The sequence below is a fragment of the Natrix helvetica genome (assembly GCF_964273705.1).
Source record: "Natrix helvetica genome assembly, chromosome: 1".
NCBI classification, from domain to species: domain Eukaryota; kingdom Metazoa; phylum Chordata; class Lepidosauria; order Squamata; family Natricidae; genus Natrix; species Natrix helvetica.
The window spans coordinates 289,345,497-289,361,687 of record NC_138548.1 but is presented as its reverse complement, the minus strand read 5'-3'; the positions used below and the strand labels follow the sequence as shown (position 1 = coordinate 289,361,687).

Here is a 16,191-nt window from a genome sequence, read left to right as displayed (position 1 = left end):
CGCACCGGTTCGATGGAACTGATAGTGGAAATAGTGACTGGGTTGCCAAACCGGTAGGGACGGCATGCTTGTCACACCCCTGAACTGGTTCCCCGGTTGCCTTGACATCTTTTTTTAACACTTTAATGTTCTGTACATGCGCAGACCTATTTAAAGGCCACTGCGCACGTATGTGGAGCATGCGCACAAAACTGGCAGTAATGCTGGCAGAAACCCACCCTGATCTAGGAGTGCTCATTTCAAAATATCTAAGCCCCAGAGCTCACTGTAGTAGCATTGCCAAAAAGACATTAAGAGTTGTTAACCCAACTTTGCAAAGTTTCTTCTCCGGTAACATTGCACTGCAAACCAGAACATAAAAAACCTTTGCCGTACCAATTCTTGAATACAGCTCATCTGCCTGGAATCCTCACTGTTTAATGGGCATTAATACAATTGAGCGACTCCAGAGGTATTTCACGAGAAGAGTATTCCACTCCTCTGCTCGCAATAGAATATCTTATGCCACTAGGCTTGAAATTTTGGACCTGGACAACCTAGAACTACTCCACCTACGGTCTGACCTAAGTTTAGCACACAAAATTGTCTGCTACAATATCCTAGCTGTCAATGACTCCTTCAGCTTCAACCACAATAATATACGGGCAAACAATAGATACAAACTCAAAGTAAACCGCTCCAAACACAACTGCAGAAAATATGACTTCAGCAACAGAGTGGTCAATGCCTGGAATGCTCTACCTGACTCTTGTTTTTACATCTTCAAACCCCCAAAACATTAATCTTAAACAGTCTACCGTCAACCTCACCCCATTCCTAAGAAGTCTGTAAGGGGGCATGCATAAACACACCAGCATGTCTACTGTCCCTGTCCTACTGTTCCCATTTTTTGTACTCATTTCTTATGTATATACATATACCTGCTTATACTTATATGTTTATATGTTATATTCATACTTATACTTGTTTTCTCATACATGCTTGACAAGCCAAATAAATAAATAAAATAAAATAAATACATTTCCTTCAAACTTGCAACACAGGTTTTAAATGCAAGTTTAAGGACTTCAAAATATTTTAGAATAAACGGCAAAAAGGTGTTTAGGATCTTGATTTTGGAAAATAACAAATGGGCTAAGGATTGAGATGGATTTGAAATAAGTTTTAAAATTAATTATTGGAATTCTTCATGTGGATACAATGTTTTTGTTTTCAATTTTCTTTTTTAAAAAAATGATGAAAGTCTGAAGGCTGGACGCTACAGGGAACCAGAAGGAACTGAAGATTACCAATAAAGTAGAAGAACACTTAAATTTGACTTAGTAATACAGAATGGAGCAAAATACTTTAACATCAGATGCATTGAAGGATATTTGTTAACAATGGACCCAGAAGTTAATTTTAAGTTCAACAGAAAATGTCTAAAATGTTATGAAAGAGGAGTACATCTTATCCGAAAAGACGGAGCCTGCTCTGAACATAGATTTAAGAATGGCAGGTTACAAGAATGATATGGAAAAAGATATGTTGCATTGGATATACAAGTGAAACCAGCTAATGTCTCAATAATTAAAAGGAATATATAAATAACAAACCAAAAGAGTGACCTGGATATTGTTCCAATATTGAATTTACACACACACAGACAAAAAAACCTTGTTAAAGCTTTGAAGAATTTTGAGAGAAACTATATCAAGTCTTTAAGAACTTGTTTATAGATAAGAGACGGTATGTGGGAAGATAATTTATTGTATTTTAAGAGAAGGTGATAAGTCATACTTGTGATAAAGGGGCAAGATATTATTTAAATATCGACGTGTTTATTTAGATATTTCTTTTTTTCTTTACTATATTATTTTTTCTTTCTTTTCTGTTTTTTCTTATTTTTGTCCTTTCTATTTTTTTCTTTGATTTTGTTTGTATAGGTTTTTACCTTTTTAGCTGTAATTTTTAATTAAATTACAAAACCTGAGCAAATTCTCCTGCTATAAAAATGCTCTTTCTCATACTGCAAAAACAGATGCTGAACTAAGTTTCAATATTTATACATGCTAGCATTTTTACATTTAAAAAAAAGCATACATATGTGCATCAAATCCAGTAGTTTCTGCTTGAAAACTTTCACTTACGCTATACAAATGCCAATAAAGATTTTATATCAACTTGTGATGGTTGTATTTAGTTGACAGTTCCTGCAACAGAAACAGCTGCCACATTAATGGTCTCTGCTTGGTTTATTCTTCTGGTTGTCTTTCCTTATCTTGCTGTTTACATTTGGCCAGAGGCAAAAAAAAATATTAAATCGAAAGAAACATGTCAAACTTCCCACAATGCAAGGGAAATAATTGTATTGCCTTGAAACAGAGATATATATCACCCCATAAAGTTTCAGTAGTAAGTAGCTAGATTTTGCTATGCAAAATATACATTTATTAGTAGCAGCTGAGTAGAATGTTTTATGAATTTACTAGTGTTTTAAAATACAAATATCTTGTGCTTGCACAACTCTAAAACCAAGAAGCAACAAATAGTACATGTGACTTCAAACCACTGCCTTGCTCCACATTGACTGAACTGTTTTATATTTCAGAAAGAGTATGACCTTAATTGCCCAATATAAATATTCTCATCAGATTTCACTCTGCAATCCAACGCTAAAAAAATTATCCTCAACTTACAACCATTTTCTAAATGATCATTTAAAGTTACAATGGCTTCTGAGAGTGTGCTTTATAGCCCGTAAAGCACTTCCAGCTATCATAAAACATGATACCACCCCTTGCAGTCATATGATCATAGTGTGGGTGCATGGCAACATGTTTGCATGTACAAATGGTTGCCAAGTGCTCCATGATCATTTAATCCCCATTAAATGAGCTATGGTGGTGCATTGGTTAGAATGCAGTACTGCAGGCTACCTCACTGCTCAGTCCAGGAGTTTGATTCTGAATGACTCAAGGTTGACTCAGCCTTCTGAGGTCAGTAATATGAGGACCCAGATTGTTGGGGATAATATGCTAACTCTGCAAACCACTTAGAAAGGGCTGTACAGCACTGTGAAGCGTTATATAAGTCTAAGTGCTATTGCTATTTGCAACCCTATCCGCTGGCTTCCCCAGAAAGTCAATGGGGAAGCTGACAGGCAAGGTTGAGAGCTGCTACACCTGAAGAGAGGACTCTGGGGGCTGGTTGAAAGAGCTGCTTGGTGAAATGGAACTCAGACCCTGAAAAAGCTGAGCTCTGTCTTGCAAGCCACCAGAGCCCTTTTGTTGTGCACATAGAGATGAACTGAACTTCTCTGGTAGGAGGCAGAAAAAGAGTTCAAATCTCAAAAAGCTGTGTTGTTACTTTCTACACATAAAGGGAAGCTGAACTCAGCAGGCAGTTCTCCAGTCTGTCCACTTATGATGAAGGAGATTGCTTAATGACTGCAACCAAGAGTGCTGGAATTGCAGTTGTTGAGTGAATTAGTTATATGGCCATCACACTTTAAGTTTTGTTTAACAGTAAAAACAGCTATCTTCTATTTTAGAAGTCCAGACTGGGATGAATTTCAGAAAGAAAGTTTATATTGCATTATAGGTAAATGTTTAGACTTGCTTTTACATTAAATGAAAGAGGATCAATATCTGTGCTGAATGTGGGTCATCATAAATCCATAAGAGGATTGGCTAATATATTCTTACGTAAGAGAAAGGATCCTGATACTGAAAGAAAGCAATAAAATATCAAATTATCTCCCTGCCTTTTTACTGGTCTCCATGCTTGATTTTTCCCTATGGATTGGAAACTTATAATTGTAGTAAATATATGAAGGCAGGGGTGGGTGGGTGGGTGGGCAGAAGTCAAAATTTGAAAGATTTATAACGCTCTGAAACCTTTTCCATGGCCTCAACAAATGAGAATTCTATATTAATATTATTAGAAATAATAATAAATAGAAGAAACAACAATGTACTTCTTTTCTACTAAGAAGGTTACAGTCCTATATCTTAGAGTTAGAATTGCTGGATATCATTGTTATTCAAATTAGTATTTTAGTGCTCAGTAAGCCTATCCAAGAGAGCTTTTCTCTAAGCACAAATAAAGTAGTATAATAACCTGAATTATGAAACACATTCAACGTTAAGATTTTTCCTTGACATGTATTTTAACATCATACAAGTGAGTTTGCAAAATTGTTATTTCCCAGTAAAGAAAACGTGTAAGAAATAATAAAAGCAGGAATTTTTATGAAGAGAAACACAGAACAAAAGATTAACCTTAATTAAGTGAACAATAGGTCTATGAGAATCAGGCACTGATTAACTCAGATTCTTCATTCAATTTGGAAAAAATAATTTTGTTATGTTTGCATGCTGAAATAAAATTGTTGAACTGGATTATTTCAATTCAGATTTCCAAAATCAGTTTAGAAGAAGCATAGCACAAATGCATCTAAATTATTCGATCAGATTTAGAGGCATTCATTTTTCAAAATTAAAATTCTTTAGTCTGATGTGGTGAAAACATGTATCTATACATTCTTATTGTATATCCACAGAGTAGAATGAAATCTGCAGGTTAGCAAGAGATTTATAGAAAGTTCTAAATTTCACAAAACTCAGCATCCAACTATCCATCTGTCTGTCACTATGATCCCCACCCCCACCCCCACCCCCGGTGGAGTCGTATTGAAACAGAATGCTGCAGAACTTCTTTTGCAGGAACTACACATGCTTTACACAGAGGTGTTTTTTCAAAAAGCAACTGGAGTTTCTGGTTTTTCTTTGAAGACGTTTCCCTTCTTATCCAAGAAGCTTTTTCAGCTCTTCTTCAGACCTGGACCTAGATGACTGAGAATCTCCACAGACATATATCCATGCTTAACTTTAGGCAAACAGTATTTGTACTTTCCTGACAATATAGATGACAGCAATGCCTTTATTAGGTGAGTTGTCATGGGGCAAAATGAGCCAAGAGGATTGGCCATTCAGGAGCCACACTGCCGATCTATTAATAAATCCTTTGAAAGAAATTTGGAAATGTATGGGAACCAGAGGTGATATTCTAGTTTGGGCGAAACGGTAGCAGCGGCTGCGGGAGGCTCTGCCTGTTGTGTCTGAACCAAGCAAACACAAAGGTGTCAATCAACACTAACCGTATATTAATTTAATATAAGTACATAATACTGCCCACCTGCCCTAACATAATGTGCACACTCACATTTGCGAACTAGTAGGAAAGGTAAGTGAATCTCACCACTGGTGGCAACTATATGCATTTCGTCCGATCTTCAGAAATTGCTCTTGAATTTCTCAATATGCATGCATAACTTTGGAACACTTCAGAAAGCACTTTTGGTCAGTCTTGAAAAAGCTGCTTTAATCACTCCTAAAGAGAGGATTTGTAAGGCATTCCCATACATTCCAAAGCATCTCTTTAAAAAAATGTGCATACCTATCACACAGCTTCTTTACAACTGACCCAGGTTTGTATAATTTGGGATTCCAAGGAATAAATGGCAAGAAATTCCTTTCTACTGATGCCAGTATGAGCAGCATAAGACACAATAGCCATGTTATTAAAATAGTACGAACATGATTGCAACCTGGATTAGGATTGCACACTGAATTTCTAATTTTGTCACCGTGTGTGTGTGTGTGTGTGTACGTGCCGCACTCATGGTTATATGTTCCAACATAACTTTGGAATGCCTTGAGCAATTTCAAGGAAACTTGGTACACAGATGATTTATTCTCTGGAAACAAACACTGTGGGGATAAGACACCCCTAACACCCCTCGGGATGTATGTTCTGTTAAAATACAGCCTGTTGTGCCTTAAAATGATTTCTACTGTACTGCTGTAAAATGGCTTCTAATGACTTCTACTTTACTGCTGTAAAATGGCTTCTAAAATGGCGCAGTGGAATTGCCATGGTAACGGTTTCACAGTACTCCACAAGGAGGCTCCCTCTGGTAAGGGGGAAAATCCAACATTAGAAATTACGTTTGGTCTGGACATTTTCAACACCATCAGGGCTTTTCCTGTCTAATACAGGATTAGGATAAAGAAATACCCGGGCAATGCTGGGTTATCAGCTAGTCGGATAAATAAATAAATAAGTACACCTGAACAATTTTTGATACAGGAGATTTCTTCAGAAGTAGTGATGCATTTTCTTGAAAGAAGCCTCCAGGTATCTAGTACATGCTAGGATAAACCTGAACTTATTTTGGTCTTGGTGTTTACTGACCTGCATAACACTGGAAGCAAGGATTTACTTCTGACATTTTTTGATCGCTAAAGGGCTTTCAGAGTTTGTGAAAACTACTATCCTCACTTTATGTAGTCTTCAAAAGGTGACTGATTTTTTTAGTTTATTATGTTTTGCTTTTTTTTTTTACCTCGGCCGAAATGTTATGTTCACTGTGTAAATATATATTAAGCGAAGCTAGGAGTACTAGCTTGTCGCTCACAGTAAATTAGTGGCAGTTCTTGCTGTGGTTGGATGCTTAGCAACTAAAACTTGGTAGACTTATTTAGTTTTATCAGAAAGAAATATAAGCCAAGGTGTTCTCACATATAATAATGTATTCATTTGACAAAGGATAGCACCTATTAAAGATTCTAATCATCTAATTTGTGTATCTAGATATTTATCTGATCCAAATTACCGAATAATATTGAGCATGCTGCAGAAAGGAAAAAAACAAATAAATTCATTAATGGACACCAAGCGTCTCTCAAAATACTGTAGCAGTTTATCAGCACATAAATAGATGGATCTGTTTCAAGACAGAACATATTTATATTTTTGTAACAAATGTGGAAAGTTATTTCTTAAAAATGATATCTTCTAACATTATTACCTATGGCAGTTCATATATATGAGGAAATGCAAGATTATAAAAAATTCATAGAACATACAATTAACAAATTATGCAAAGTCTAATTTTCACTCAGACTTTGTGAATGCAATTTTTTAAAGCTAGCAGATGGTTTGCGCATTAGCCCACAATAAATTATAACACTTATAAAGACAGTTATGTACTAGGAATTGCAAAGAATCCAGGCTACAGATGACCCTTCTGATTTTTAATAATCTGTGTAATTGATGTACAGGCAAAAAAAAAATAATACACAGATGTCTAATGTGGTTTCTTGATGAAGCACAAATCACTTCTATTTACTCAGGCAATGCTTCATGGTCCAGTTCATTTCTTAATTAAAGACATCAAGATGCACACAAATGGCATTGAAAAGAATGTTTAGTGTGGTAGATGTTGAGTTGGGGTTTTTAGATACTTTGCTTGCTTCTCTAAACCCTGACTCATTTATCATTTCCCTTTAAAACATGACTAAAACACATTTAATCCTCGTGTAATGAAAGACATTGTGGCTTCTCCTTAATTTGTTTTTATTATTTCCTTAGAATATTAAACTATGTTATCAAATATTGGAAGTTATACATCAAGGATTTTTGTAAAAAGAACCAGTGGGATTATGGTTAGGTAATGCTTAGCTGAAAAGTATGGAATAATATAAATAATATAAATATGATAATCCTTCAATATATATTTGGAAAGCTAACATTTAACCTGGATATGGTTTAACCTGGACAATTCTATGGACAAATTGCCTTAGTTTGGCCTTCTGAGCAAACAGCTTTGTTGTATTTTTTTAAAAGATGGGTGCCATATCTTTGTTTGATTTTGTTTCATGATAAAAAGATTGATTCTAAAAAAGGACGAAGAAACAAATTATCCTTATTCTCTGTCCTTGAAATCATTTCCTAATAATTTTTCAGGATATTCTGAGCAGGCATTGTCCATCTCCCTCAGTTAACAAGAACCAAGAAAACCCATGTATAATGTTTCTCAAATAAGGAGATATATTAAAACATATATGATAAATTAAATAGTAAATGTGATGTACACTAATCAGTTCCTTAGAGTTGGGCTTAATATCAAACTACTTTTCTTAAGCACAACAACTTGAGATATTGACATGAATGCCTTTCAAATCCAAAATATTTGAGCTCAAAATGCCACATTTCTGATTTTCTGGAAATGGGTGTATATGTTTGAGGGATAATAATAATAATATAATAATAATAATGCATTTCCAAATATTTTTCCCGTGGAACTCTGCAGCTTCATATTTAGGAGGAATGTTGGTGGCTTGTGAGAAGCAGAGTCAAATCAAAATCCTGAAAGTTGTACAAAACAACAAAATTGCCTTCTGAGGAACGAGAAGGCAGAATTTCTCAGGAAACTGCAACTAATTTCCAACAAGATGCATGGCACAAAATATTTAGAAGATATGTTTTTTTAGAAGAAGATTCTCACTTCTGATGAACTATGACCAAAAAGGAGCATACAACATATAAAATTCCTCAGCCTGATTTTTATCTCTCTCTCTAGATGTTAGCCAACACAGAACCTTTAGGATAGCATTTATTACTAGAGACAAAAGACAAATCAAGGAATTATATCTCTTGCTTGTGAATCTGCCACAGCATGTAACTGGAACGGTAGAAGGGGAGTACCTGACTTGTGGAAACTGGTGAAAACCAAGAAGGCTGTTCTATTTGTTAATGAATAATGTTGCACATTCTTCCTTCTCCTGTGGAGAACTCAGTAAAGGCTTCCTAAAACACAGCTAGACTGTATATTCAAATGAAGCCACTTTAAGCCATTGGCTATCAAGATAAGAGTATGATGTTCATACCTATAGCAGTTTAAAACTGGCATTTTTTTCATGTTAACGGACATCCTGTTTGGCTTCTGGACCTTGGGGCAAAGGCCCAGTGGACTATTAGCACGGAATGGGTCAACTTGCTGCAAGACAACTTGCCATGGCCAATTCACCATGGTCAATTTGCCACAGGCAACTCACCAAGGTCAACTCACTGCATGACAATTCAACAATTTAATTATTTAAAATAGTTTTAAAATATTTTAAATTTTGTCATTCACATTCCATTTTGTCTCTCCTTGGCATCCTTTCTTTAATGATTCTATTCCTCTATTTCTTCAATATTACTGTAACTCTTGTTTTGTGGCAAGTTGTGCAGTGGTGAGTTGGCCATGGTGAATTGGCTGCAGTGAGTTGGACATGGCGAGTGGGCTGTGGCAAATTGTCATAGACGCCTATTGGCATAATCAACATTTCTGTTACAAAAAATCCCTCTCTTTAATCTCAGAGGCAATAACAACCCCCATAACTTCCTGTCTTTACAGCAGTGGACTTGATGTTTAGTTCACATTGACTATAAGCTAGTTGTCCTGTGATTGATCCACTTTTTCAGTTAACAGAGGAAGAAAGATTGTTTCAACAAGCTAGCTGTTGTTAAGCTGCTTTCCTGAGCAGTGTGCTGCTCGCTTACCAAGCAGGAGCTGTGAACTAACAAGCTCCTCTTTCTGACCCTAATCGGTTGATATATATTTTCCTTCTCCTCCCATGAGGTTCATGCCTCACTGCCAAATGACATTATAAGGGAAATTGCTTGTGCTACTGTGTACATTTCTATTCGCTTTTCCTATTGTTCACCTAAATGTCCTTTTCTTCTTCTTTAGAAGCTGAGTAATAGAACATCCAATTTCAGAATTTTTGAGATTTAACAGAATTTAACTGAATAACAGGATTGGAAGGGAGGTCTTGTAGTATAACCCCCTGCTAAAGCAGGAAAACCTGTACCATGCCTGACAAATGACTGGCAAATATCTTTTTAAAAACCTCCGTGTTGGAGCACCTACAACTTTTGGAAGCAACTCCCATTTTATTGATTAATTGTTCTAACTGCCAGGAAATTTCTCCTTAGTTCTAGGTTTCCATCTGCTTACTCTTCCCTAGACCAGGATGAACAGTCCAAGGGATGGAAGGAAGAGTGGAGAAGTTCTAAGATCTGACCCTAAAGGCAACTCTTTTGTAAGAACTGGTAGATGGCATGACATTTCCTGCTTGTCGATTTGGCTCATGGTGAGTGATCTATGACAGGGGTTTCCAACCTTGGCAATTTTAAGACTTGTGAACTTCAACTCCCAGACTCTGGGAGTTGAAGTCCACAAGTCCTAAAATTGCTAAAGTTGGAGACCCATGGTCTATGATGCTGTAAGTACTGCATTTTCATTAATAAGCCCCAGTTAGTTGTGATTATACTGACAACTTTTCTTGTTTTTTTTCAAAATCCAAACTGCAAATTCTAAATTTGCAGGTTGGATTTCAAAATTGCAACTGCACTAGTCATGATGTAGTAGTGGCATATTTTTAGTCCTATGAAGAAATAAGCATTTTCAGAAGTTTTGACTTACTGTCCTGGACCGGATTTCTTTGGCGTAGAGAGGTTTCAAGAATTCTGAATCTCCTTCTAGCTTTAAACCTTTTTCTGTAATCCTTAGATTTCCCATTCCATCCTGAAATATAGAAAGGAGTCCCATTACTATGATTTTATAAAATCAAGGTTGCAAAAAGTAAAACACAAAATCTTAAGAGAAAACACCACATAAGTTTTGCTATTCAATCATTTCTTTTAGCATAGGTTTTGTAAGAAAATTGTGTTTCAAACAAGCTAGAATTAATGTCTCTAAATAAGACATTTATTCAGGTGAACTATGTCATCAGGGAGAGAAGCTATAAAAACGAAGCATAACCCTCTTTCTGTCTGCATAACTCACTTTTTTTGTTTATGAATAGCCTCACTTTGCCCAAACAACCTTACAAATATCCTATATAGTTAAATATGCTCATCAGAATTCTACAATAAAAAACAAATAAAAATAATGTTCAAGTGCCAAAAAGCAATTTACCAGAATGAATGCTTTTATACCCTTCCCCCTTAATCTGTAGCTTTTTATTTTACTTTGTAAAATTTAGCACAGGGCTGAGCATCATTCTTTTGTGGATGGCTACATCTCCTTAGAAATCTATAGATGACCACATGTAAATGAATGCTAAGGCTATTATTGCTTTTTCTTTGGCATCCATCTTCTTTTATCTCCTTTCACATGAAGTAGATTAGAATGAATTGCTGTTGACAAATATCTGAACTGATAGTCTACAGAAAGTTTTGAAGTTAGGCTGAGGACTAATCCTTTCCCTAGCCATTAAATTTGATAGTGAAGCCGATTATCAAGAAACTTGTTGTCTGCCATACCAAGCACTAGTTAAAATGATTCTTATGGTTTAACTGGCGGATCCTACTCCCTTGAAGTTCCATTTCTAAGGATCCTGCCAACAACTCTAGTATCCAGAAGTTTTGAAATAAAGTGCATGGATAGTTATTTGCACACATAGGCCAATGTATATTAGACCTCTGCTTTGTGAACTGCATTACTTGTCAGTCTGAGTCTGGATCCAATTCAATGTGCTGGTTTGTGGCATGGAACTGGGCTATTTGAGGGACTGCTTTTTCCTGCTTATATCAGCTTGGACCATCAGATCTCACACAAAAGGCATGCTGTAGTTATCTTTGGCTAGGAATCAATATTTGCTTGGTTCCAGGAGACGTACTGTCTCTGCTCTGGAATCCACATTATGGAATATTCTTGTCCCTGAAATTAGATTTGTTCCATGGCATTCGATATTCTGATATATGTCCAGTCCTGGGTCTCCCATGGAACTGGAGACTGATCTAGAATCCTCCATTGTTGAAGGAGCCATTTTTATTACTTCAGGTATGGGATTTTGAGGTTTTTTAGGATATTTATTATGACGATCTTTTAGATTTATATTTGCTATTTTTATCTAAATGGTTTTTATCTATTGTTGTGCACTTCCAAAAGTCACCTTGGGTGAGATGGATGGCTATATCTATTTCATAAACAAACAAACAAATAAACAAAGCTGACAGGCAGGACCAAAACAGTAAGAAACAGTATTGCTTCTCCTTCAATTTAATTGTTTGGGTATGATTTAAAGGTTCTTGGTGTTGGAAAGAGTGGTGAGGTATCAGGGGATCCTGGTCAATCTTTACTTTGGTTGCAGATGGGTATAAAATATATGGAATTACAACCATTCAAAGAATAAGGATTTTATATATGAAATCAGATGTTAATTACAAAGTTATAGGGATTACTAACAAAGAACCATAAAACTAAGTCTAAATTATAAATTAAATGATAATATTTGTATTTGTTATGGAAATGATTTATTCATATCCCACCTTTATTATTTTTTAATAAATAATTAAAGGTGGTAGACCAGGGGTGTCCAAACTTGGGAACTTTAAGACTTGTGGACTTCAACTCCCAGAATTCCCCAGCCAGTCCATGGCTGGCTGGGGAATTCTGGGAGTTGAAGTCCACAAGTCTTAAAGTTCCCAAGTTTGGACACCCCTGCGGTAGACATACCTAATATTCCTTCTTCCTCCTATTTTCCCCAGAAAAACAATCCTGTGAGGTGAGTTGGGCTGAGAATATGTGTTAAAATTAGAAAGACCAAGATTTGGTAATACAATATAAAAATAAATAAAACAGAAAAACAAAAGAAAATGGAGTAGAAATGGCAGACAAAACTATATACTCATCTTCTCAGAGACTTGATGACATAAGAAATTTAGTGTGAATTCATTAGGCTATATGAAGTTAGCATTTAAGATACAAAATCATATCAACCTTACAGCTACAACACTGTATAACTTTAACATTAAGGTTTAATTGTACAAATGGTATTTACTGACATTATTGACTGTTAAGACTATCAGAGCAATATATTATAGCAGAATAGCAGAATATGAATAAAATAAAACACTTAAAGTAGTTAGTCAAACAGTGTAGAATATTTGGTATAATAAAATAAGCATTTACATTCGCTACCATAAAACTGTATATAATATTTAATGAATTTAATGTGATCCAAGATCAAACATGTGGAACACAAAAAGAAAGATCAATGCACACAAACAGCAAGTACTGAAATAGGAAAAGAAAAACTCAAGGTTGGTATATAGAAATATGTCCAAGGTAATGCAGAAGCTTTTTCTCCTAACATTAAAGAGTTTGAGAAGTCTGATCAGTACACCCCACTAGAACAACCAAAGGTATTTTAACTCCAAGCATGCTTACAGTATAGTGCACAAGCGAGGATTGCTGAAAGCTAACTTTCAAGACAATGTTATTGGTCTATTCTTCTTCTCCTCCTCTTCTTACCAACTTTATGGTGCTGACTGGGGAATTCTTGGAGTTGAAATCCCTGCATCTTAAAGTCACTAAGACTGAGAAATACTGATCTAGGGAAGGCATTCAATGCAATTCCACACAGTTTCGATCAGTGGCCCCAACCTTTTGGGCACCAGGGACTGGTTCCTTGGAAAGAGGTTTTTCTGTGGACTGAAGGGAGTGTGGTTTTGAATACTCCCTGCATTCCATGGATGGAGCTTCACTGGTTTGCATGGCCCAGTTTCTGGCATGCCACAGCCTAGCACCAGTCCACCAACCAGGGGTTGGGGATCCCTGGTCTAGATCAGTGATGGCTAACCTTTTTCCCATCGTGTGCCAAAAGTGAAGGAGTGCAGATGTGCCCACACCCATAATTCTATGTGCGTGACCCCCACGCTTGCACACATGACCCCTGCCCTTGCGCCCACTTTTGGCATGTGATGGACCCATTTTTGCCTTACCCAGGCTCCAGAGGCTTTCTAGGAGCCTGGGGAGGGTGAAAAAAGTCTCACCTGCCTCCCTCGGAGGCCCTCCGGAGTCTTCAGGAGGTTTCCCTGAAGCCTCCGGAGGGCAAAAAATGGCCCTATGGGCAACCCGGAAGTTCAGGAGAGAACTTCTGGTTTGCTTATAAGGCTGTTTTTCACCCTCTGGAGCATTCAGGAGGTTTCCCTGAAGCCTCTGGAGGGCAAAAAAATGGTCCTACGGGCAACCCAGAACCAGTTTGCCCAAAAGGCCATTTTTTGCCCTCCGGAGGCTTCAGGGAAGCCTCCTGAAGGCTCTGGAGAAAGAAAAACAGCCCAACGCGGAAACAGGAAGTCAGTTCCTGAACTTCCGGTTTGCACATTGGGTTGTTTTTCGCCCTTCGGAGCCTTTAGGAAAGCCTCCACAGGGCGAAAAATGGCTGAAAATGAAGGACGAAGTCAGCTGGCCAGCGCGTGCCTGTGCACTGGACCTGCAGGGCAACGCTTTGGATATATTATGGAAAATACGGAGTTTTACTGAGCAAGGGGCATATTTATATGGTGCATAAAAAGGAATTTTTCACATACAGGTGAAAATGCTTTCCTATTCAATAAAGGAATAATATGGGTTTAAGGAAAAATTTGTAGATCCATAATCTTCAAGTTTCTTTTTCCAAAAACAAATCAAGTGTTGTTTGCTATCTGAGATCAAAAAGAGAAAGAGATAAAAGAAGTTCAAGAATCATGTTAGCTTTTACCACTTCCATTATATCTTTACTTTATGTCATCCATCCTAAGGTTCTGTACTCTAAATTTATGTACAGATGGACAATCTACAACTATGGATTGCATATAGCCTCTAATAACCCATTTAGATTCATTTTCCCTTTGCACATTTTATCTTTTCATGATTATAGAAGGAATATAACCCAGCAGTATAATATAGCAAACAAATAAAATTTAAACCACATAAAGAGAAGCATAATTTCCATATTATTATTAGTGTTGTTCTTTATATTTAGATTTATTATATAGGTAGTCCTCACATTTGCCTTATGATAACAGACACTTTTGTTCTTGCTTCATAAATATTGGTTTTATATTTCCAGTGATCAGATCTTAAATTACTAATATATTTTGTCTCTTTCTTTTTAATTGAAACCAGGGTTTGAGATGCAGGAGAGAAAAAAATGTTAATTTTAGGATTTTCAGAGATACACTGTCAGTAGGTAAATAGGAGGCAGCTTTTGGGAAGACAGGTGGATCTCTTAAGCTTACAGATGAATTATCCCAGCCTTGAAGTTTATGCAAAGAGGGGGAGAATTGTGTGAAGAACAGGAAGCTAGACTGGGAGGAGGAAGAGAAAGAGGTTGTTGCAAAACTTATATAAAAATCCTGAATGTCAGTGTGGCAAGGGAGAAAAGAAAGCAAGGGAAAGAAAAAGAAAATGCATTTGGAAACACAGGGTAGAAACAACAGAGTCTGCTCTTCTGCTTTAAAAAGGGCTATCAGTGAGCAAGAAATGGAGAAAAGTATGAAGCTTTGGAGAAACCAGAAGAACAGCGGGCAACCAAGTCAGGATGAGGCCTAAACAGCTTTACATGGAAAAAACAGTTTGCTTTACAAGAAACAGTTTGTGGGTCTAAGCCAGGAGAAGGAAGACCACAAGAAAAAGGTCTGACTTTCAGTGTGTTTCTTTCCTCTTTTTCTCTTGGCAGACACAAGTAGAATAAAATACCTTTTGGGAGGGTGGAGGAAAGCTGCTTTGCTTACTTATTCATTCAATCATGCAATATAGTTTAAAGTTTCTACAATTACCTGTGCATTAAGTACATACTATTAATACTTCTGTACACAGTTTCTAATGATGCAAGTAAATTCTATTAAAGATTCACAATACAAGGTGTATAAAATTCTTTTTCTTATTGGATGCCCCAACAAAGAAGGAAGACCCTTGTTCTCCCCCCCCCCTCATCCTACAATATTGTGAGCAGGTTTAGTAGCAGACATGAAGAGAAAAAGAGTTGAAAGATACCCTGCTTTGAATTTTTTTTGGGAAAAAGTGAGGTGTTAACCTTGGATTTCTGATTTCAGGACTACAGTAGAGGCTGTATCCTTAGCCATCATGATTATCTTAAAATCTTCTCAGTCAGGCATTGTTTTAGCTTCTCAGCTCTGGGAACCTAAGCTAGGTTCCTAAATCCACAAACCTAAAATTGTGCAGTTCCTAATTCAAAACATTCAAAGTTCAAAACATTCTTAAAGAACCATTTCATCCTGAGCATTTTTTATTATTATTACCATTACTGGCAAGACAGTACAGGATAATAAAAACAAGGACAAATAGGCTGAAAAACAGCTTCTATCCCAGGGCAGTAACTATATTGAATTCTACTGTATAGTGCAATATTAATGCAATATCATGTTTTCAGTTCAATTGTATAGAATGTGAAGGATGTGTGTTTGTGTTTTATTTTTATGGTTATAATACACTGAAGATGGCATTTAATTTTGTTGTACGAGGTGCAATAAACTAAACTAAACTAAAATTCAGTGGGGAAAAAACTTTCCAACAATCAGAAAAAGTTG

The 16,191-nt window shown here is 36.5% G+C and overlaps 1 protein-coding gene across 2 annotated transcripts in view; it reads right to left on the bottom strand.

Annotated features, from left to right (window-relative positions):
- The window catches only part of SGCD (sarcoglycan delta), a 439,725-nt gene that overhangs the window by 109,805 nt on the left and 313,729 nt on the right, over positions 1–16,191 (bottom strand). For both annotated transcript variants that reach the window (XM_081934767.1, XM_081934768.1), the window contains one exon: positions 10,298–10,399. In XM_081934767.1, the coding sequence (XP_081790893.1) occupies positions 10,298–10,399 (102 nt within the window). The remainder of the gene's footprint in view (positions 1–10,297; positions 10,400–16,191) is intronic.